The following is a 22,332-nucleotide window of genomic DNA, read 5'->3' on the forward strand; positions in this document are numbered from 1 at the left end:
GTCTCAGAAAATCTTACGGAGGCAAATTCACTCTACTATACTTAGGTGAATTAACAGTTGATGTTGGACACAAAAAAATAACCTTCTTGTTTCTGTAAAAATCTCTCTATACAGAGAAAAAAAGTATAAAATGAGAGTTGGGAGAACAAAGCACAATCACCTGAAACAGAATGTCCTGGCTAAGGTAAACATTTTGTAGAGGTCTGATAATCACAGAGTTCACTGTTATTTAGGGAAGATGCGTTCTGAAATTCAGCATTGAAATGTTCCACTGAACGAATGGTCCTGTTGTAGTCACTAACACTGCTGATGAGGTCCACCTGAGTTAAATAGGCAACTCTTATCACTCAGTTTCAGTCTCCGTTCAGCTTCAGAAAATGAGGACCCACAGTTTGCGAAAAACAGGAGTTAAAATGGATGCATTCTTTAAAGATATAGGGGCAGATTTATGAGGGACTTGCGCCCCTTTTACGCCGCCGTTGCGTCACTTTTGTGACGCAGCGGCGGCGTAAACCCTGCGCCATGTTGCGCCCCATTTACATCGTGACGCATCTATGGAGATGCGTCACGGTGTAAAGCCCTGCGCCACATGAAACCTGCGTCAGGTTTCATGTGGGCGTTGCTACTCAGGGGGGGCGTTCCGTCGCAGGAACGCCCTCTGAAAAGTGACTCAGTGAAATCTATAAGATTTCACTGAGTCACTTTCCCAACGCTGATGCGTCAAAACCCTGCGCCTGCTTGAAGCAGGCGTAAGGCTTGACGCACCATGTTAGGGATAGGGTAGGTTGGAACAGTGCTGGAGTTGCGTCGTGCTTGCGACGCAACTTCAGCACTGCGCCAACCTTAGCCGGCAGATGCGTCACGTATATGCTTGTCCTTGCGCCATGATGCGCCGCATTGTAAATGCGGCGCATCTGCGGTGGCGCAAGGGCAAACTTGCGTGACGCATCTTCCCTGGCGCATCCATGCTGATTTGCAGGGATGCGCCAGGGAACATAAATCTGCCCCATAATACCTGAAAGTCAGGAAATTGTATCTATCACAGACATGATGGCCCAAACCGAACTCTAAAAATGCCTTAAGACTATAGTTCATGAAGCCTTAAGGATTCAAACAGTGCTTAATTTATAAGAAATTAAGTGCCAGGTCTCTTCTCGGTAGGCCACTGCACCCTGCACCATGCATTGCCCCTGCTAGTGCTGCCAATGGCAATTCCAACGTAACACCTAACCATCGCACTCCTACAAGTGTGACAATTCAGACTATTTCAGGCCACACAAAGCTATAATAATGGCATGAGAGGCTGGTATTGTTCATTTTCAATGCCAATTGACCTAATAAACATAGTTGTTGTGCACATCTCAAACAACACCACAATGTAGCATACTGTCACTAGAGCCGGGGCTGACAATTAAGTGCCGGTGCAGAGCACTGGAAACCACCGGCTCAAATTAAGCAAAGGATTCAATATGTCAGCCTGACTCCGTCCTACCTAATGAGCTATTAACCTTTAAAGGTACACAGAACTCACTGTGCAGAGACACAACAGCATTCTTTTCATGAGGTTTAAAGTGGCTCAAAATAGTTTGTGGTGCTTCTTTTCGGTGCAAATATCTGTTATTTGTGTTTTGGACTTGACTGTGCTTTGAGTTTAGTAGTCCTTACAGTCCTTCCGATTCTCTTAGGGTTAAAACACATCTCTGAGGAACATTTTGCTTGGGGTATTTCAAACATTTGCGTGCTCAGAAACAGAGCTTACGCCAGAACTCCAGAAGGGCCTCTTAATGAAAGTGAGCATTCAAACTGTGGTGAAAATATATCCCAGGAGACCCTGGAGTAGGAACATCCCTATAGATGAAGAATTTCCAAAGGAGTCGAAATTGCTCCAAAGATGGATATTTTCCACCAAGCAGAAATCAAGATTTGCACCACAGTGGGATGTTTCAAAATACATCGGCAGGAAACTGACTTTTACATTCTATCTCTATCTCTTTCTCATTTCTTTCCCTGTACTTCTCTTTCAAATGTTTGATCCTTTCCCATCTCTGTGTAAGTTATCCTTATCTGTCCACTTTCTGTTCCTTATCATCAGTCATTGGCCCTCCCATTAACTAGCCTGCATTCGATTAAACCCCTCCTCTCTCACATCTCTCTTGCACCCCACACTTCACAACTGTGGTTCACTCTCCTACCACAGAAGACCTGACCTAATGACTGGTGCCTCAGTTACTGCTCTCCAGCAACAATTCATTGATCCCAATTTCTGTGCTGTTCATATCTTTAAATATACGATTGTCCTCCCGTCTATTGTGCTACACATCGCAATAAGATCTCTGTTAACATCCAATTTCTTTAATAAAGATCAACTAATTCCAACAAGGAGTGTTTGTCTGCCAGCGGCAGCTCTAACATTGCTGAAGTGAATAGTAGTTAGCTAACAGACTGATGCCAAACTATTGCAGGACTTGTGGAACTATAGTCTATATGTAATAATGATAAATTTTCATTGATTTTATTTTGTAGTGTAAGTATTACTGACACACTCTTATTCTATGCCTGCCCCATCACATCCTTTGCATTGGTAGGGGCAACTCAGATGAGCTAATATGCTTCTGCACATAGACACATGGGCTATTTCTATAGACTAGCAGAATAAGGCATGGGTTTTCTGGTTTCAGTTTTTAATTTACTATAAACAAGCCCCATGAGCCATGATTACTGAATCAGTTGGGGTTGGAAGAATGAATAAAGTGAACTATTTGGAAATTCAAAGATACAGTAAAAGTGCATGTTTTAGCCCAAGACATACACCAGATCTTCTATGCCGCAGCCTGGGATTAAGGCATTTAACAATTGTTTCTTCCAATGATAATTATAAACTTCAGTACATTTCAAGTCTAAGCTCTCATCTTGAACGCTTCCAAAATATGCTGTTTCCCTGACAGTTTGCCTATACCATAACACTCTTCCTTTGAAGACAAGTTAGCCTAGCAACAGAGCTACAGTGCTATGTAAACAATGATCAGCAGAATATGTAAATTTCTGCTATTCATGAAATGGAAAATCTCTTAGACCTGAAATAGCACACAGTCATTTTAACCCTAGAATACACAACTTTTTCCAGAAACAGACATTTATTTATTTAAAAGAAAAGACATTCTTGTATACAAAACATAAGGCATTATATTAAATATATCTTTCTTTCATACTTACATTTTACTTTTATATTTTTTAGCTCCTGTTCAATTCTGAGGCAGATTGATTGTGTGAGCTCAAATGATATTCTTTGGAAGGCATCAAAGTCTTCAACTGTGTACACATGGGTTGCTGTTGGGGGGGTGGCAATTGCTTCTAGCTCACTACGCACTGCATCCTTCACACCAACTGCAAATATTTCCACATCCAAATTCCTAAGTTTTAGGGCTGGGTCTTTAAAGGCATCTGAGGACTTCCCATCGGTAATCAGTATCATGACCCTCGGCACATTTGGTCTCGCTCCCCTGCTTTCGATGAGCACCTTCTCTCTGACATAGGTCATAGCCTTCCCTGTGTTGGTGGAGCCACCTCTGTAGGGGAATGTATTCACAGCTTTAAGGATGTCATCAATGCTGTCGTATTTGTTCAATGTGAACTCTGTGTACGGATCCCTGCTGTACTGGACTAGACTGATCTGTACTTTTTCAGGAGACACGTCAAAGCTTTTCACCAAGACTTCCAAGAATGATCTAACTTTTGCGAAATTGGAGATTCCGATACTGTAGGAACCATCAACTAAAAGGACAACATCTGCCTTTATGTCCTGGCCACTAGAACATTCTGTTGAAAGAAAAATGAAATCGGTTTCTTAGACATGTGGAGAAAAAAACATAAAATAAATTTACCACGTCTATAAATACGGCATAACACTGTAAAGCTGTGGCATATTTCTGAGCTGAAATCATTGGATAGCATCTCTCTTAAATCCTCCCAAACTGTTAGATAAGCAGATATATATCTACTGAGAGGGACATTGGGATTTGGACGCTGTCTAATAAGCAATAGTTTCCATATCGCAAAATACCGCCATTTACATAGTTTGTGACAAGATACATAGAGTTGGCCGCAATACATCTAGACTTCACTATACAAAATACACTTTTTTTTGGCAGTCCACTATACTGGATAGTGGACTACCAAAAAAAGTGGACTTGCTTCTTCTCAGCGCAGCTCCGTCTTGCAGCTGCTGCTGTCCCCCTCATCTGCTGCTGACCCGGAGGTCAAGCGATCGAGGCACTCCCCCACCTGCAGGCTCCTGCCTGCGCCTCGTCACGGCTCTGCTGCTAGGGCTGACTTTCTCTCTCCCTACCTGATTGTTCTGTCCCCCTTCTGCCTTTTCAGTCTGTCTGGCTGCTTTTCTCTCTTCTTTTCTTTTTACTGCCTCTGCCTTTGGCTTTCATCTTTTCCATTTCCTGCTGGTTTTTTCCCTTAGTTGCCCCTGCCACTGCGAACCCCCACCCCCTGCAGCACTACTTAATGGTGGTCTCTGCACGGTGAAGGTGCAGTCCACTATCCTGTACTGAACTTGCTCCTTCGCAGCGCAGCTCTGTCTTGTAGCTATGCTGTCCCCATCATTTTCTGCTGACCCAGAGGTCAGGAGTTCAAGGACCTCCTTCACCCGCAGGCTCCTGCCTGAGCCTCATCCCTAATGGTCAAGTGGCAGACCATCACTGATCTTTTACTAGTGCTGCCCTTCTGTCTCTCTATCTGCTTTTTCTGTCACTCTTTCTGCCTTTTCAGTCTCTCTTTCTGCTTTTCTCTCTTCTTTTTCTTTTTTGTGCCTCTGCCTTTGGCTTTCCTCTTTTCCATTTCCTGCTGTTTTTTTCTCCTTCATCGCCCCTGCCGCTGTAATCCCCCACTGCCCCACCCCGCTCCAGTGTCCCTTCCCGTGCTTTCCAGCCTCCCAGCTGTCCAGCTCACCACAGCACTAATTAATGGCGTCCGCTGCATGGTGAAGGTGCAGTCCACTATCCTGTAGTGAATTTGCTCCATCGCAGCGCAGCTCAGTTTTGTAGCTGCTGCTGTCCCCATCATCTGCTGCTGACCTTATCCCTGGTGGTCTAGTGGCAGAGCGTCAGTGCTTTGTTGCTAGGGCTGCCCTTCTGTCTCTCTACCTGCTTTTTCTGTCCCTCTTTCTGCGTTTTCTGTCTCTCGTGCTGCTTTTTTTGCTTCTCTTTCTTTTTTCTGCCTCTGCCTTTGGCTTTCCTCATTTTGTTTTCCCGACATTTTCTTTTTCCTTCATCACCCCTGCTGCTGCGATCCCCACGGCCCCAACCCCCTCCATTGTCCCTTCCTACTCCAGCGTTTTCCCACCTCCCAGCTGTCCAGTCCCCCCAGCAGCACTAAATTGTGGGTGCACCACTGGCGCACCAAAGGCGCCTGTCCGCCCCTGGACCCCACCCAGCGCCAGGGACCCTGATTCTCGGTCCCTCCACCGCTACAATGCCAGCACCATCTGCGCCCACAACCCTCAACACCACACCACCTGTTGTCTAGAGTCACCGAAGAAGTCCAGGGGGCCCTTCACCTGCCGAAAATGCAACCGCGCCTTCGGCCACGTCAACATGCCAGCTCCTCTTGCAACCCCGCTGACCAATAGTGCACCTGACCACAAATCAACTGCATCCTCCTCAGCAGTGCGATCCCTCCACAAACACGCCACAGAAATCTGGGACCTCCTCAACGTCACCTCCCCCGACATTGCGTTCCTCAAGATAACCTTGATTAACCCCTGCTCCTGACCGGACATCGCCTTCACCATCTCAGACGATTACAAAATCACCCGCAAGGACTGGCCTGACCACCCAGGAGGTGGCATCGCCATCATCCACAAGAACACCCTCCGACTAACCATGTACTCTAATGATCCTACGATGACCATGGAATACCTCCACTTCCAGTTCCAAACCAACCGCAACACCACCCTCCATGGCACTATTGTCTACAGGCCCCCCGAACCCTGACCACCGTTCACCAACGCCATCATAGACCACAACGCACCCCAAGCTCTTGCATCCACAGACTACACTCAAATCAGAGACCTCAACTTACACATGGACAACCCCAGCAACCAGAATACTTCCTCCCTGCTGGAGAACCTCGCCAAGATCAGACTCAAGCAGCTTGTCACTGCATTGACCCACACAGCCAGACACATGCTCGACTCCGTGTTCTCCACCAGCAGGAACATCACCTACAGCCAAACTACCAAATTTCTCTGGACTGACCACCACTGCGTGCACTTCACCTTCACAACTCCCACCGTACATCACCACCCTCACTGCCCCAACTATCACAACTTTACCAAGGCCACCGAGGAACTACTCGTCGACTCCCTCAGCACAACCTCTCCGCTAATGGCAACGGTCACCAACATCACAGCACACAACCTCCACCAATGGATCTCCAACTGTGCCGACTTTCTGACACCCGTCAAGTAAAGACCAGGAAAGTAACACTCCAAGAAAGCCAGCTGGTTCACTCCCACCCTCCACGAATCCAGACGCACCTACAGATGACTCGAGAAGAGATAGAGGAACAACAAATCCCGGGAAACCTAAGCCATCTTCAAATCCACCGTCAACGCACACCAGCTCCTACTCAAAACCACAAAGAAAATGGCCCTCCAAGACAGAATCAGGGCCAGTGCACACAACAGCAAAGAACTCTTTGCCATCGGTAACAAGTTCGCCAGGCACAACAGAGAGACCACAGAAGTCCCTCCCTCCCAAGGCCTCTGCTGCAAGCTTGGCACCTTCTTCCACCAAACAATCAGACAGATCTATGACAACTTCAGCACCCTAGACCCTGCAACTACACCTACCACCACTGCATGCAGCCATGCCACACCCCAACAGACCGTGATCTGCTGGACCCTACTCACAACAGAGGAGACATTCAAGACTATAAAGAGCATCCACTCAGGAGCCCCGTCAGATCCTTGCCCATACCACATCTACCGCAGGGCAGCCGCCGCCATCGCCTCTCGGCATCGCCACACCATCAAGTGCTCCATCAAAATCGCCACCTTCCCTGATGACTGGAAACACACTGAGATCAACCCCCTGCTGAACAAGATGTCCTCAGACCCAACAGACCTCAAGAATTTCAGACCCATCTCCCTCCTCCCCTTCCCAGCTAAGGTTGTGAAGGCCGTCCATCCCCAACTCTCCACCTTCATAGAAGTGAACTACATCCTGGATACCTCCCAATCCAGCTTCCAAGGCAACCACAGCATGGACATCGTGCTCATTGCTACCATCCACTGCCTCCTAAACCGCAGCCCTTTCAGCTGCCTTCAACACCGTCTCCCACCTCACTCTAATCATGAGACTCCACGACGCTGGCATCCACGACAATGCACTGGACTGGATCCACTTCTTCCTCACCGGCCAGACTCAGCGAGCCTGACTGCCCTCGTTCCTCTCAGAACCTACAGAGATCAGCTGTGGGGTGCCTCCGGGCTCATCCCTGAGCCCCACCCTCTTCAACGTCTACATGGCCCCCTTTGAAGCCATCATCAGAAGCCACAGACTTGAAATTGTCTCCTATGCCAACAACATCCAGCTGATCCCCTCCCTCACCAACGAACCCACAGCCATCAGAACCAACTTTCACAGCAGAATGACGGCCGTCGCCACCTGGATGAAATAAAGCTGCCTCAAGCTCAACTCGGACAAGACCAAAGTACTCATCATGGGACCCGCCCCCTCTGTCTGGAACGACTCTTGGTGGCCAGCCGCTCTGGTACCTCCTCCACCCCGACGGGCCACGCTAGCAACCTCGGCATCATGCTGGACTCATCGCTCTCAATTAACCGCCAAATCAATGCACATGCCTACAAAGTTCTCCAAGATGAAGGACCAGCATACCTAAACCACCTGTTTGCATTCCACGTACCCGCCAGACAACTCCGCTTAGCCAAACTCGCCCTAGCCTCTGTCTCCAGGATCCACAAGACCAGAACCAGTGGAAGTTTAATTCTCCTACCTCACCCCCAAGAACTGAAACACCCTGCCCCTCCACCTCAGGCAATCTGTGGTGCTGACCCAATTCAAGAAGGACCTCAAGCCTGGCTCTTCAAATGATCCTATTCTACCCTTCTACAGGCAGATTGCTCCCCACGCCACAACAGCACCACCTGTCTGCCCGTGTACCCCAGCTCGCTGCTGCTGTCTCGGACGTGAGTTCGAAGCCCTCCTCCACCCGCAGGCAACCACCTGCGCCTCATCCCTGGTGGCCAGTGGTAGGCCATAGGTTGCTTAATGTATTGTATTGCTTCTGTTGTATTTGTTTATTTTGTTTTCGTTTTCATTTCTTCTGTTGCCTCTTGCACTATTCTGTGCCCTTCTCTGCCTTCTCGCCGCGCCTCCCGTGGTTTCCTGCCGCTGCGTCCACTGCGGCCCCGCCACCCGCTCGCTACACTTTGCCTTAGTGTAATTGTATTGTATTTTGTTGTATTTGTTTAGTTGTTTTTGCTTCATTCCTCCTTTTTCCTCTTGTGATATTTCTGTGCCCTGTGCCCTTTTGCCTTTTGTACCCTTCTTCGCCGTTCCTCCCCCCCCGTTTTTCCAAACGCTGCAGCCCCACCCCCCCGCTCTCCCATTCGTCCGCCCCCACCTCCAAGCTGCTCCTCCCTCCCACCTCCCCTTCTTATGGCAGCCGCTGCGCAGCGGGCACGCCTAAGGCAAGCCCGTCTGCGCCCGTCCGCACCTGGACCGCACCCAGCGTCAGAACCCATGGCCCCCGCGAATACCACGACACGCGACGCCGCTACGATGCCAGCACCCTCCATGCACTCAACATCAGACGATCACACACCATCTTCCTGGCCGCCCTGAAACGCACACATGGACCCTTCTCCTGCCGGAACTGCGGCTTCACCAGAATCTGATCCGCAAATCCACCCACCGGGAAAGAACCCAACTACCTCAGATGCATTCTTCTCAACACCCGCTCCGCCCGCAAACATGCCGTTGAACTCTGGGACCTACTCGACTCAACCTCCCCAGTTGTCGCCTTCCTGACTGAGACCTGGCTGAACCACTCCTCAGCACCCGACATCGTCATAGCCATCCCGGACGGCTACAAGATCACCCGCAGGGACAGCACCAACGGAGCAGAAGGAGGAATCGCCATCGTCCACAGGAACACTCTCAGAGTTTCGACCAACACCGATGACAACCTCAGCACCGCCGAACACCTGCACTTCCAGATCCACACCGATCCCAACACCACCCTCAGAGGAACCCTCGTCTACAGATCTTCCGAACCCTGACCACAGTTCAGCGACTCCATCGCCGACTTCGTCAGTACACATGCCCTCGCCTTCACAGACTCCATCCTTCTTGTGGACCTGAACTTCCACCTCGAGAACAACAACGACCACAACTCCACCACCCTGATTGACAACCTTGCCAACCATCTTCTCCGCAAGCGCCCACTTCTCCTTCAACCACACCACCGAACTCCACTGGACCGACCATCGCTGCATCCACTTCACCTTCCGGAAACCCACCACGCACCACTGCACCCAACAGATCCCCCGCCACTGCTGGAGCAAAGTCACCGAAGACCAGCTAACCACCACCCTCGCCCGGAGACCACCCGCCGACACCACCGATACCGCTGCACACAACCTCAGACAATGGATCGTCAACTGCGCCAAAACCCTCGCCCGATCAAGAAACCCTCCAACAAACACACCAACAAGAAAGCCAGCTGGTTCACTGAAGACCTCCAGGCCTCCAAGCAAACCTGCCGAAAGCTAGAGAAGAAATGGCACCGTGAACAGACACCAGACAGCTACGCAGCCCACAAGAACGCCACCCGCAAACACCATCACCTCATCAGATCCACCAAAAGGGCCTCCTTCAAAGACCGCCTAGACAACAACACACACAACAGCAAAGAGCTCTTCAACATCGTGAAGGAACTCTCCAACCCCAGCTCCAACACCAATGACATCCCACCTATGCAAGACCTGTGCGACTCCCTTGCCACCTTCTTCCATCGCAAGATTGCTGACATCCACGACAGCTTCAACGTCACGACCACCCCAACAACCACTGAGACCTCCGTCCCCATTGCCACTATCCGCACCGACCTCCTGCTCTCCTGGACCAACATAAACGACGACGACACCATCCAAATCATGAACACCATCCACTCCGGATCTCCGTCAGACCCATGCCCACACCACATCTTCAACAAAGCCAGCACCACCATCGCACCCCATCTCCGGAAAGCCATCAACATCTCCTTCGAGACAGCAACCTTCCCGGAGAGCTGGAAGCACTCCGAGATCAACGCCTTACTCAAAAAACGCAAGGCTGACCCCAAGGACCTCAAGAACTTCCAGCCCATCTTCCTGCTCCCGTTCCCGGCAAAGGTCATCGAGAAGACTGTCAACAGACAACTGACCCGCTACCTCGAGGAGAACAGCATCCTGGACCCGTCCCAGTCTGGGTTCCTCAGCAACCACAGCACCAAAACTGCCCTCATCGCAGCCACCGATGACATCTTGGCCCTGCTGGACAACAGAGAAACCGCGGCCCTCATCCTCCTGGACCTGTCAGCCGCCTTCGACACTGTCTGCCACCGCACCCCACGCACACGCCTCCACGGCGCTGGGATCCAAGACAAGGCTCTGGACTGGACCACCTTCTTCCTCTCCCGCAGAACCCAGAGCATCCGCCTCCCCCCTTTCTGCTCCGAAGCCACCAAGATCATTTGTGGCGTACCCCAGGGCTCATCCCTCAGCCCAACATTGTTCAACATCTACATGGCACCGCTCACCCAAGTCGCCCGACTGCACGACCTCAACATCATCTCCTATGTAGACGACACCCAGCTGATCCTCTCCCTCACCAAGGACCCCCTCACCGCCAAAACCAACCTCCACGAAGGAATGAAAGCCATCGCCGAGTGGATGAAGAACAGCCGACTGAAGCTAAACTCGGACAAGACAAAAGTCCTCAACCTCGGCTCCACCCCCTCGGCCTGGGACGACTCCTGGTGGCCGACCGCACTGGGAACAGCTCCAACATCCAATGACCACGCACACAACCTAGGGTTCATCCTCGACTCTACTCTCCATGACAAAACAGGTCAACGCCGTCTCGTCCTCCTGCTTCAACACCCTCCGAATGCTCCGCAAGATCTACAGGTGGATCCCCACAGAAAGAAGAAGAACGGTCACCCAGGCCCTCGTCAGCAGCAGGTTGGACTATGGAAACGCCCTCTATGCAGGAGCCTCTGCCAAACTCCAACACATTCAAAACGCCTCCGCACGCCTAATCCTCGACATCCCTCACCGCAGCCACATCACACCCCACCTGAGAGATCTGCACTGGTTCCCCGTCAACAAGAGGATCACCTTCACCGCAGCCACATCACACCCCACCTGAGAGACCTGCACTGGCTCCCCGTCAACAAGAGGATCACCTTCAAGCTCCTCACCCACGCAGACAAGGCACTCCACAACACCGGACCAGCATACCTCAACAGACGACTCAGCTTCTACACCCCCAACCGCCAGCCCTGCTCCACCGACCTCGCCCTCATCACAGTCCCCCGCATCCGAAGAGCGACCTCCGGCGGCAGATCGTTCTCCCACCTCGCCGCCAAGACCTGGACCACCCTCCCCATCCCCCTACGGCAGACCCAGGACCTGCTAACCTTCAGAAGACTCCTCAAGACCTGGCTATTCGAGCAGTAGCAGCATCCCCCACCCTCCAGCGCCTTGAGACCCTCACGGGTAAGTAGTGCACTTTACAAATGTTCTGATTGATTGATTGATATTCCCAGAGGGACCACCAGACCCCCTCCAGCACCTTGAGACCCTCAAGGGTGAGTAGCCTCACTTTACAAGCTATTGAGTGATTGATTGATTGACTTTTCAACTGTATACAAGCATCCAAAGCAGGTCGATAACAATTACAAATGGTGATGAATACTTAAAAAATTAAAAATAGTAACAGATATTCTGTCGGCAATTCACTGGTGTTACATAAACCATGAGATAAACTGATAATCTCAAATAAAGCCAAGGGACCTCTTTTCAGAAGGGGTACAGTTGACAGCGAGTGCACAAGGAAGATTTGTCTGTTTTGATTAGTAACTGTAAGGAGGTAGATTAATGTTTGGGGTGGGCACTGCCCACCTTAAGAAATAATAACACTTCTTGGTAGGGTAAACCCTTCAAGTCACTAAATGAACCTTAGTCCATGTAGGATACAGGCTTAACTTAGGGCAATGTGTTAAGTAATTATGCAGTATTTACTAATTTAGACCAACTATGGTGGAACCCTGGTTAGATACAGCATGTGGATTGCTCCTGGTGAAAATAAAGGGACTTAGTTACTTTTGTGAAGAAAAGTGTTGAAATTTCTTCTAAGTCCCAAATTAAAGAGGGACTTTGTCACTTTTGGAGAAGAAAACTACTCCCTATGTGGGATGCCAGTGAACTGGAGCCGCTGCTGTGATACTGAAAGCTAGATACCAGAAGGAGGCTGGTCCCACTGCCGCTCTGGAGTTTTGGAAATGTCCTTGCTCAAAAGGTTTTAAGTCCAAAGGCAGAATGGGGCCTAGTCATTTTTTCAGAGATGTGAAGACTTTTGGGTTGGACTAATGTGAAATTCAATCAAACACTTTGGAACTGTCAGTTGGATGCATTTTCGGGCAGATCGCACTGAAGCTCTGGTGCTCTTGAGGAAAACTTTTCAAAAGTTTCCAAACTTTCATCTGGTGCCCAAACAACCACATGGGTTCACCTCTATGTCCTCTAGATCCTCATGGGAAGGTGCTTAGAGACACTCAGGATATCAGGCAAAGGCCAACAGAAAGGTCCAGCCCAAGTCAATTTGTTACTGGTCAACCGGGCACTTTAGGAAAACCGGCTCTTGCATCTTATTTTGTCCCTATAACTAAACAGGAGTTCAGCCAACTGACCCTTTATGAACTCTTCTTTGTCCTGGGTATGTATCGGAGGGAGCAGATCTAGTCCTTCAGGGCTTCTCTTGGGTCACAGAAAGCAAGTCTAGTTCTCTTTTAATCTTCCTCAGGTTCAGAAAGTGTTCTCTGTATGCTGCCTGTGGTGCCACATTTCTTCCTGGCACCAGCTAATAGGTTTGGCCGACTCCTAGGCACTCCCTTACTAATTACATAAAAGTTCATCGGGGCAACCCAGCTCATTTTTTCAGCAGTTCCTGTGTGCCCTACTACAAACAATCCCACATTGACCCTCACTCTCAAATTCCGAGCTGGTGAAACCTTTCTCCCCATATGCAGAACCTCTGTGCCCATACAGTGGTGTGGCCAGGGTAATAAGCACTCTTTTCATCTGAGGCCACTCAAAAGCAGTTCTTGTGGTAGCTTTCCTCCCACTGGGTTTGTTGCACGCATGACTATGGGGACAAAGGCAAGGGCCTTTCGAGGTGTCACCTGACTTTTACTTCTGATAGATAGAGCAGGTCCCTCTGAATTAATTCAGTTCCATGGCCCAAGCCAACTCCTCTTCCTGCCTGAGGAAGAACACTCCCAGGCTAAATTCCCTGCTCTGGGCTAGTTTTCCCACCTCTTTCACACCTCATTCAGAACAAGTAAAGGCCTGGCAGTGGCTGTAGAGCTATTGCAAATTATCTTTCAGAATCTTCAAGCAGAGTAAAGGTAACTTTCTAAAAGTTATATTTCCAATATATTTAATAAAATCCAACTTCACCATTAGATTGAATGTTTATTAAAATAAAATAAGGCTTTCAGTTGCGCCTGTAGCTGATACAAGTCTATGTAGCAGGGGTCAAGCTGTTGCTGCATTGTTACACAGGGTAGGCCTGAAGCCATGTGTTCACTGCCTCGGTAGTGGATGATACAGTGTTTAAATTGAGCACCAGTGGTTGTCGGTTGGGCCACCGGCACTCAGTTTTGGGGATTGGCATTTCAAATCATCAGACTTTTACCGAGAGCACTATAGGGAAAACCACAAAGAGGGGTAAGGAGAAGAAAGTGAAAGACAGAAAAAACTTCACAAAGGGAGAAAGCAGGAACCTGCAAAAGTGAGATAAGGAGGCAGAGATTGATTCTCCGGTGGTCTATTAATTAGGCATGAGATGGACTCAAAACTATGCAGCCTTGGTATTGGGCACATAAACATTTAATAATACCAGCTGCGGGCTTCTGAGCCGAACTTTGTGCACCAGCACTCATTCTTTCACATTTTATGAACTAGAATGGCACAATAGGTGCTGCAGTCCATAGGTGGCATTTCACTTTCCATGTTTATTTCAACACCATATACTATTGCCTTACAGGAATTTTAATTGCACCAATCAGAGTTAAGCCAATTTTGACATGTTTAAAGGGAGAGCACAGACACTTTACTCCTGTTTGGCAGAGGTAAAGTGCAAAGAGTTCTAATGCCAAAAGAAGAAATATGACAAACATTGGGGGAAACCACAAAAAAGATGGTCATTTCCTACAGTAATGATGAAAATAGGTTTAAAATATCTTTAAATTACGTTTGGGGTGGGTCTGAGGGGCAAGGCAAGGAAGGAGCATGATGCATTTGGATAAATGAAATTCTAGTTAAAGATACCAAGTTTAGATATATGAGTAACATTAAAATTGCGTCTTTTGAAACATACTTTTAAATGCATCTGAGTCTGACTGTTCCTCAATGCTCCAAAGACTAACTTACCCACTTGCACTTTAACTGCCTCTGTTTTTTCCATTGTGGTAACTGCCTCGCTGGCTGTCAGTCCTTTCATTGCATAAACATTGATCTGGTACACTGTGTCCGGTGAGAGGTCCTTCATGTTTATGCTTGTGGTTTGGGGGCCCACGTTCAGAGACTGCTGCTTGCTCCCCGCTATCATAGGGATGAGTTGTACCCTGTAGCCTGTGACTTGGCTCGGTGATGGTCGCCACCTCAGCCTCATTGACTTTGAACTAATCTCTGTCACAACTACATTTGAAGGAGGCTCGACGGCTGCAAAGCAATTGGAAACACAATCATCAGTGGAAAGTCGTTTAGGAGGCAGATGTTCCATCAAAGCACAATCATATTAATGCTCAATTAAATTCGGTGAAAGACGAGTTCTTTCTCGCCTGCGAACTGCAGAGGGTTCCACACACAAGTAAACATTGCAATTACAAGAGAGTAGACTGCAACTGCACGCTTGTAACGAGGCACTCAGAAATACTGCAACCTAAAGTGAAGGCAAGGCAACTCTAGACATCAGTATCAAATGCTCAACATCGGGGTCATTGCCATCAGCACCTCGACTCTAAGCGTCCTTTTAACATCGTGTTCCCTTTCTTATACAGATAATGTTTTTGTCTCCGTTATCATGAGAGATGTGCAATGCATGCATTGTTGTAGCACTGGGGCGTTCTTGGTGATCCTACTCTTTTCCTAGCACCATCTTTTGTGCAGTGAAGAACATGAGCCCCTTGTCTTATTACGGTTCGAGCACCTCTAGAAAACTCTCCACTAGGCTGAGACCATAATTGTCTCATTACAAGGGTTCAGTGTTGACCAGCAAGAGGTGAGACCATTCCCACCCAGGGCCTGTGTACTAGTGAAAGGGCATTAATAGGAGTCACGAGATCCATGGAAAACGAGATGCAGAAGAACGCTATGGATCCGCTCAGCTGTATCCAACATGTCTGGGTGAACCCCACTTGTAAATCAGCATGATCTGCCTGCCTGCTGGAGTTACCAATGCACTCTTTATAGAGGACTCCAGCAGGCAGAAGCTTCAGGCTGATTTACAGCTATTTGAAATGGACTCCCATTCTATGGACTGTGAAGGCTCCCAAAATGTCTACACATGCTCGAATATTGAATGAGCAAATTTGCAACAGCGCAAACATTACATAACCATTTTTTCCACGGTAGGGGAGAAGAAAGAGAACACTTGTGCAGTGTGTTAATGCAACAAGGGGCACTGATTGGTGCTGCTGATTGTCTTACTTTTAGCAGAATATCTTTTTAATCAGGCTTGCATTTCCTATTTTCTGTGCACAACGTAATGACGTGAAGCCCATGATTCAGCATTTAATAACTGTTTATACGCAAACGATACATGAGCCTTGGCGTTAAAAGAGGGAGATTGGGTTACTTAAGTAATATTTCATTTACACTTACACCTAACACACTCTCTACAAAGCAGTTTAAATAAGATGATATTGTTTTCAATATTTTATTTAGAAAAAAATCTGAAAATTCTGCACATTCAAGTTCTCGTAACTAGCCGCTAAAAGACATAAAGCTTCTAAAAGTACCCTGGCAAATCACCTGGAAGCTATTCAGACTTCTGTAGGATTAAATATGCTGCCCTTTTCTAGACCTATGACAGCCGCCTTTTAAGGGCAATCTTTCATTCTCATATCCCATGGCATCCATTAGCTTCCCATGAGGGAAACCATATGGGGTATGACATAAGCCAAGAATTTGAAAACGAAAAGTGTTCTTTAAGTACTTTCTAGCTGGTCAGCCTGAATTGTTAAGACGAAAGCTGCAGATGGCGAATGGTTTACTTTGCTCCCATACATGCTGGGTACACAGAGCTCTGAATGGATACTGTTACAGTGTATTCGGAGCACTTCGGTTACTGTAACCATGAAGAAATACAAACAAAAATAGAGGATTTCAGAAAGCTTTGTCAATTGTACTAAATAGAGCGATCATTGTGCATTAATGGGAGTAAAAGAGCAATCCTGATTTCCCACAAAATATTGTGGGGAGAAAAAATGGCCAACTTATTCTGCCCAGTGGTTTTGACTACAGGACCACCAAGAGACCCTTCTCAGTCTCTGGCTTTACCTCTGCTCCTCTGCAGGTCTTCCGCTCCTTTAAGTGTGGTTGACTTTTGTGATTCTGGTTCTTTGTTGTCCTCCACTCCACCCTAGACTGCACTTGCAGACTTCAGAGGCTCAGCCAGAAGATGTTCTCTTTACAGAAAGAGCTTGAGGCAATTTAGAATCTATTAACCTCATAGAATACTTCAAGGTTTGGATGCTTTATTCCAAGTGGCCTCCAGGCATGTTCGGGGCAACTGGAACACCACAATGTGGCAATGAGCATGGGGGTCGTGGAATCATTGACGATAATCTACCCTGAATTAAGTAAGTACTCCAAACTTGAATCAAGGTGAAAAAGAAGTTGCAGTATCTAGAATCTCCCTCCAAGATCTTCTAAAAGGTCCATATGGGGAATGTGGTAGGGTATTCACCTCACCTTGTAAATTCCATTTCTGCTATGTAAAGTATTTAATGGGTGCAGTCAATTAATTAATTCTCAAGTCCACGTATTCGAAGTTAATTTTATCACTAATGCTTGTATTAATGATCATTGGAATAGGACACTCGCCCAAAATGTGGTATAAAATGATTGATTGTGAGACACTTAGGAGCTCCGATTCTGAGTATTCCCAAGAAAAAGGGGCAAATGACTGGTGGAATTTGTGCATTCTGGGCTAAACTCTGCATATCTCTGAATATAATGGGCATTTTTCTTTAGTACATATCAGCATATTTGTCCTAACAAACTTTATTTAGGAAAATTGCTTGGGGTGTGGCGTTTTTTGCACAGTTTAGAAATTTAACAGGGTTTTGCAAAGGGATAGCAATTCAGTCCAATACTCGGATTAGAGGCCCCAATTACTTTTCTTCCTCATGTGCACAATGCAGAAAGTGTAAATTGGAGTGAAGCTAAAGCCCAGTCCACAGGGAAGGATCATAGCACACTTGGGTAAGAGGAATATCTGACAAATTGGAGATTTGGCCGTAGTGGCAAAAGGCAAATTCTCAATTCCAGGGCTTGTTTTCTAAAACCATTTCAACGTTCAATTTAAAAATTACATATTGGAAATATTTGAAAGCTTCTCACCTTCTTCTCCGCTAACCAGCTCACTTAGCTGTTCATCAACCGAAGAGCACACCTGAGAGATGAGTTCATTTTGTACATTTGCAATGCCATCAAAGTTGGCCACATTAAAGACATGCTTTAGGGATGGCAATGACGCCATCTGCTTCAGTTCCTTGGCATCTGCTGCTTTGATACCTGTAAACAATAGCATAAGTAATAGTATATGAGGAAAAATGTAAGTGTTTTAAGAGTAAATCTACTGTCTGTGCCCTTTTAAGCACACAACGCCACAATGTGTTGATAACTTACCTAAGGTGAAAACTTCAACTCCCAAATTCTGCAGCTCTCGTGCTGGAATCTCAACATCATCTTGAGATTTTCCATCAGTAATGATAATGGCAACTTTTGGAAATCCCTTTCTTGCACCAGCAGACTCAGTAAATGTATTTGCAATCAGAAAATCTATTGCGTCACCTACCATTAAAATAAATAAAAAATAAAAAATGTTATTATCATAGTGAAACTAATTCACACCTAAGGAATAATGAGTAAGATGTCATCCATATTTTCGCCAAAAAAATGTCACATTCAAAGAAACGAAAAATTAATCAATAATATGCAAGGGGTTTGATCATATTGAAATGCTGGGAGTCTTACCAGTCATTGTATTTCCGCCTTTGTAGGGAATCCTTTTAATGGCTGATAAGAGATCACTTTTTCGCATGTATTCATTTAATTGAAACTCAGTCCTTGTATCTGAGCTGTACTGGACCACACCAACCCTTGTCTTGTCTTCTCCGATATCGAAAGCAGATACAAGGGCTGTTATGAAGTCCAGAATAAATCTGAAGTTGCCCCTGCCCACACTCCATGAGCCGTCAACGAGAAAAACGACATCGGCAACAGCACTGAGTGAGCATTCTAGGAAAAGCAAAGAAAATGTAAGAGAATTGAAATAAAACCAAGTCAATTATACTGACCATTAACACCATCTAGAATTTAGTGTTACAGCTTATCAATATTGCTTATCTATATTACTGCAAAAAATAAATTTGTTTCTAACATTCCACTAAGCATATTGGTCCTTGTTGGATGTATATTGCTACATGGTTTATGCCAGAGGCATTCTAGATTCTTCTGTATACTTGGTGTAGACTGAAAAACATAACACGTGTGTTCTCTATTCGACTGTGAATTCTAATAAAGGTGATTGCTAATGCTAACCAGAATGGACAGTTTGCAGTCGGGCAGTCAATTAGAATCCTCCTTGACTTCCATATCTAGAGTTACAGGTTTGCTTCAGAAGGTTTCTGAGACTTTCAGTTCTTTGTCTGTTTATTTCATTGCCCTTGCGATGAAATTGATTTTTCGTCTGTTGGCTTTTTATGTCTTTGTTTTAGGTTGAAGAGATAGCGCTCATTTTTTGCTTTGGAGAAGGAGGGAACCATATCACCATGGCTGTTAACAGGCTCCAGCAGCTCGCAGGGACACACAAGCATCACTGAGCATGTTCTTTTTTCTCTCCAAAAGGCATGCGTAAACCTTTTTTCGTTTGGGGGGGGGGAGGAGGGGAGAGTGAAGATCCATTGTATGAGCTCCAGCAATACATTTTTAAATCGAGTGCCTTTAAGCCTTTCCCATATCCATCAAATTAAGCCGATGATTATAAAATAAACTACCTGCACTGTGGCTTAAGAATTAATTAATAATTTTTGACCACCACTATGGGCAATAATGGTAGTTAATTACCTGCTCCCACAATTACTGGAGCACACTGCTTAATTAATTCTCAAGTCCAAGTATTTGAAGTTGTTATTTTACCGATTCTTGCATTAGAGGTCATGGTAAAGGAAGAGGGACACTCACCAAGATTAAAATGAATGATTGTGAGACACTTAGGAACTTGTGATCTCGAAATTTGAAATATTTTAGTATAAAGAGCAATGTCTAAGAGGTTTATAGTTCATGCGATAATCTACACTGCTCTGTAATGACTACTTAGTAACATTTTATGTAACATTTAAGTAGAAAGCTCTAACAACAATATCATTTTCTATGGCTCTACCATTTCCAACCTTGACATCATATTTTTAGAGATTATTAGAGCTGTGTTAGACATACTTAAGGATTGTTCATGGATGCTAAAGTCGACGGAACAGGAAACTATGTAGATGACTTTGGGAAGTGTTTTCCATGGGTAGCCGCCTGTTGTGCTAGTGGCATGTCAGCATCTTGCCTGTGTTGACTTTGCTTGCTCTGTAATTGCTTCCCTCTGTGTCACTGTAGGCAGCGGGGCCCTTTCATTCAGGTAGACATGGAAAGCCTGCCTGTCCTTGCATGCTGCTTGCTGAGCACCTGTCCGTGTAACCGTGTCATCCTTTACCAAATCGGTTTTCCTAATCCCATCAAAGTCGGTTCGGCGTGTGTTATTGTTATGCACCTTGTACGTGCTTCTACCTCACTTACTGCATATGACTCGGGTTTCTTTTATGTTTCCTTGTCTGTGTCATGCTTGTTATTAGAGAGCGCGCGTGACTTGACTTGTAAGAAAGTGGAAGTCGTTAATTTGTGTTTGCTCAGGCCGCTCCTGCAAACTGTTTCAGAGTGGCAAGAGACCTCCACCGTATTTAGGAATCTGGGGTAGCGATCAAAGACTGATGGCAGATTTCTGAACTCGGGTGTGAAGTAATTGTGCAGGAGTAAGCCTTTTTCCGATCTAAATAAACCAAAAAAATACTCACTTCCTGAGGCAGGCGAGCCTGCCTGTCGGTCACGCTCTTAGGACGATTCCGATAATACATGCACGCACTTCTCCAGACAAGGATTATGGATTCGCACATAGCGTGGCCGTGTATGGCAGCCGGTAAGTAAGCCAAGTGCTTCGAACAAGTGCGCAGACTGCTGAATAGTTTAAAATAAAAATGCTGACGATTAAATGGCTCCTTGAAAAATACAAGGCCACGATTCACTATGTTGCAAGCAAACCCAAAGATTGGGTGTTTCCTAGTCCCCAGGTCACAAAGCCCGTAATCACTCCACCACTGGCCTAATTGGGAGTAGCAGGCAGGACGTTGATTTACCTTACAACAGCAAGCACTGGCAAAGCCAGTAGGTCTCGCCTTTGTGGCCTAGATTTGCCAATAGTTTTTAGCCACGTTGTACAGCATCTCTGATGCTGCACAGCATTGCTAAAGTTAGAGGGAAAAAAGCATGTGACCAGCTGTCCACGTCATTTTCTAGTCAAGCACCACCATCAACACCACATGGCCCACCCACACCTCCCCCAATTCATCCATGACTGTTTCTTTCTATTTTTTTATATGTTATTTTGTCATTCTTCTCTCTGTCCGGCAATTAGTTAGCCTTTTTGGCTTCTTAAACATGTCGCAAACCATTCCCTTTTTTAACGCACTTTCGTAGGATAATTGCTGTTGCAGTGTTTTCTCACTACATTATGCTTGTCTTCGTGTAAAAAACAAACTGACATTATTTTTTGTGTTTTTAAAGCAGGGTACACTCCACCATTGAATCACTCCTGAGTGGCAAAGACCCTGAGGACAATAGATCCAAGTTCACAGTTCCCATCCATTCGTGTGTAAGGATCTCCAGCCTCTGCAGAATGGGCCCAGGCTACTCAGAGGCGCCTCTGAAAAACGGAGAAAACACTTTCCTCTAAACTTCAAGGTGAAAACCACCGGGTTTGCATTCTGACTTAACTACAAGCGTTCCTAAGGGCCCAGAAAGCCTGCCCCACGTCATGCCACATCTGAGGCAAGGCACACCTCTTGCCATCTTAATAACTTGTAGGCCATTTTTCTACTGGAATTTTCGGTTTTAGAAAATTCTCGGCTGTCATGCAATGCGCGGCAGATGATGCTGCGGATATGCAGAGACCCTCAAATGTGAGAAGGAACCAGAGCAAATAAAGCGGGACATAAATAATGAGGAAGTAAGAGGAAAGGCGAAGGAAGTGAAGCATTCAATTTTCCATGAGAGGAAGATAGGAACAGAGATTAGAAGAGGTAGTGAAAAATATATGGTGAATAGGAGAAAAACAAAAACGACAATGACCGATAGCCAAAAAGAATTAACGATCCTGGAATGAAAAAATAAAAAGAAACACAGAAGCAGGAGAAGAGAAAGGGGGGGGGGGCAGGAGGGGGCCCTGTTAGTGTGTTGGCAAGTGTGTTTGTGATACACATTTAGAAGCACACAAGAGACAAGTATATTCCCTTCCCTTGCAGTCATTCAGACCACAGGGTGGGAAGTTCATAAAGTGTGCCATTAGAAGTAGGCCAGGCATTCAATCTCACAGCAGGGTCAAAAAAGTGCAGGGGCAAAGGTCAAGCAGGGCCATGAATTCCTAGCTTTAGTACTTTAGTGCCTTCTATAAATCAGAGTGCTGTGGAATTAACCGGAGGAGGGTG

General features: G+C 46.6%; 1 protein-coding gene across 2 annotated transcripts in view; it reads right to left on the reverse strand.

Annotated features, from left to right (window-relative positions):
* COL12A1 (collagen type XII alpha 1 chain) overlaps positions 1-22,332 on the reverse strand; it is a 344,609-nt gene that overhangs the window by 295,481 nt on the left and 26,796 nt on the right. For both annotated transcript variants that reach the window (XM_085610958.1, XM_085610959.1), the window contains exons 6-10: positions 18,563-18,826; positions 18,215-18,379; positions 17,927-18,100; positions 14,732-15,022; positions 3,214-3,816 (exon numbers count right to left, since the gene is read on the reverse strand). In XM_085610958.1, the coding sequence (XP_085467084.1) occupies positions 3,214-3,816; positions 14,732-15,022; positions 17,927-18,100; positions 18,215-18,379; positions 18,563-18,826 (1,497 nt within the window). The remainder of the gene's footprint in view (positions 1-3,213; positions 3,817-14,731; positions 15,023-17,926; positions 18,101-18,214; positions 18,380-18,562; positions 18,827-22,332) is intronic.

Source organism: Triturus cristatus, chromosome 6 (assembly GCF_964204655.1).
Source record: "Triturus cristatus chromosome 6, aTriCri1.1, whole genome shotgun sequence".
Classification (NCBI taxonomy): Eukaryota; Metazoa; Chordata; class Amphibia; order Caudata; family Salamandridae; genus Triturus; species Triturus cristatus.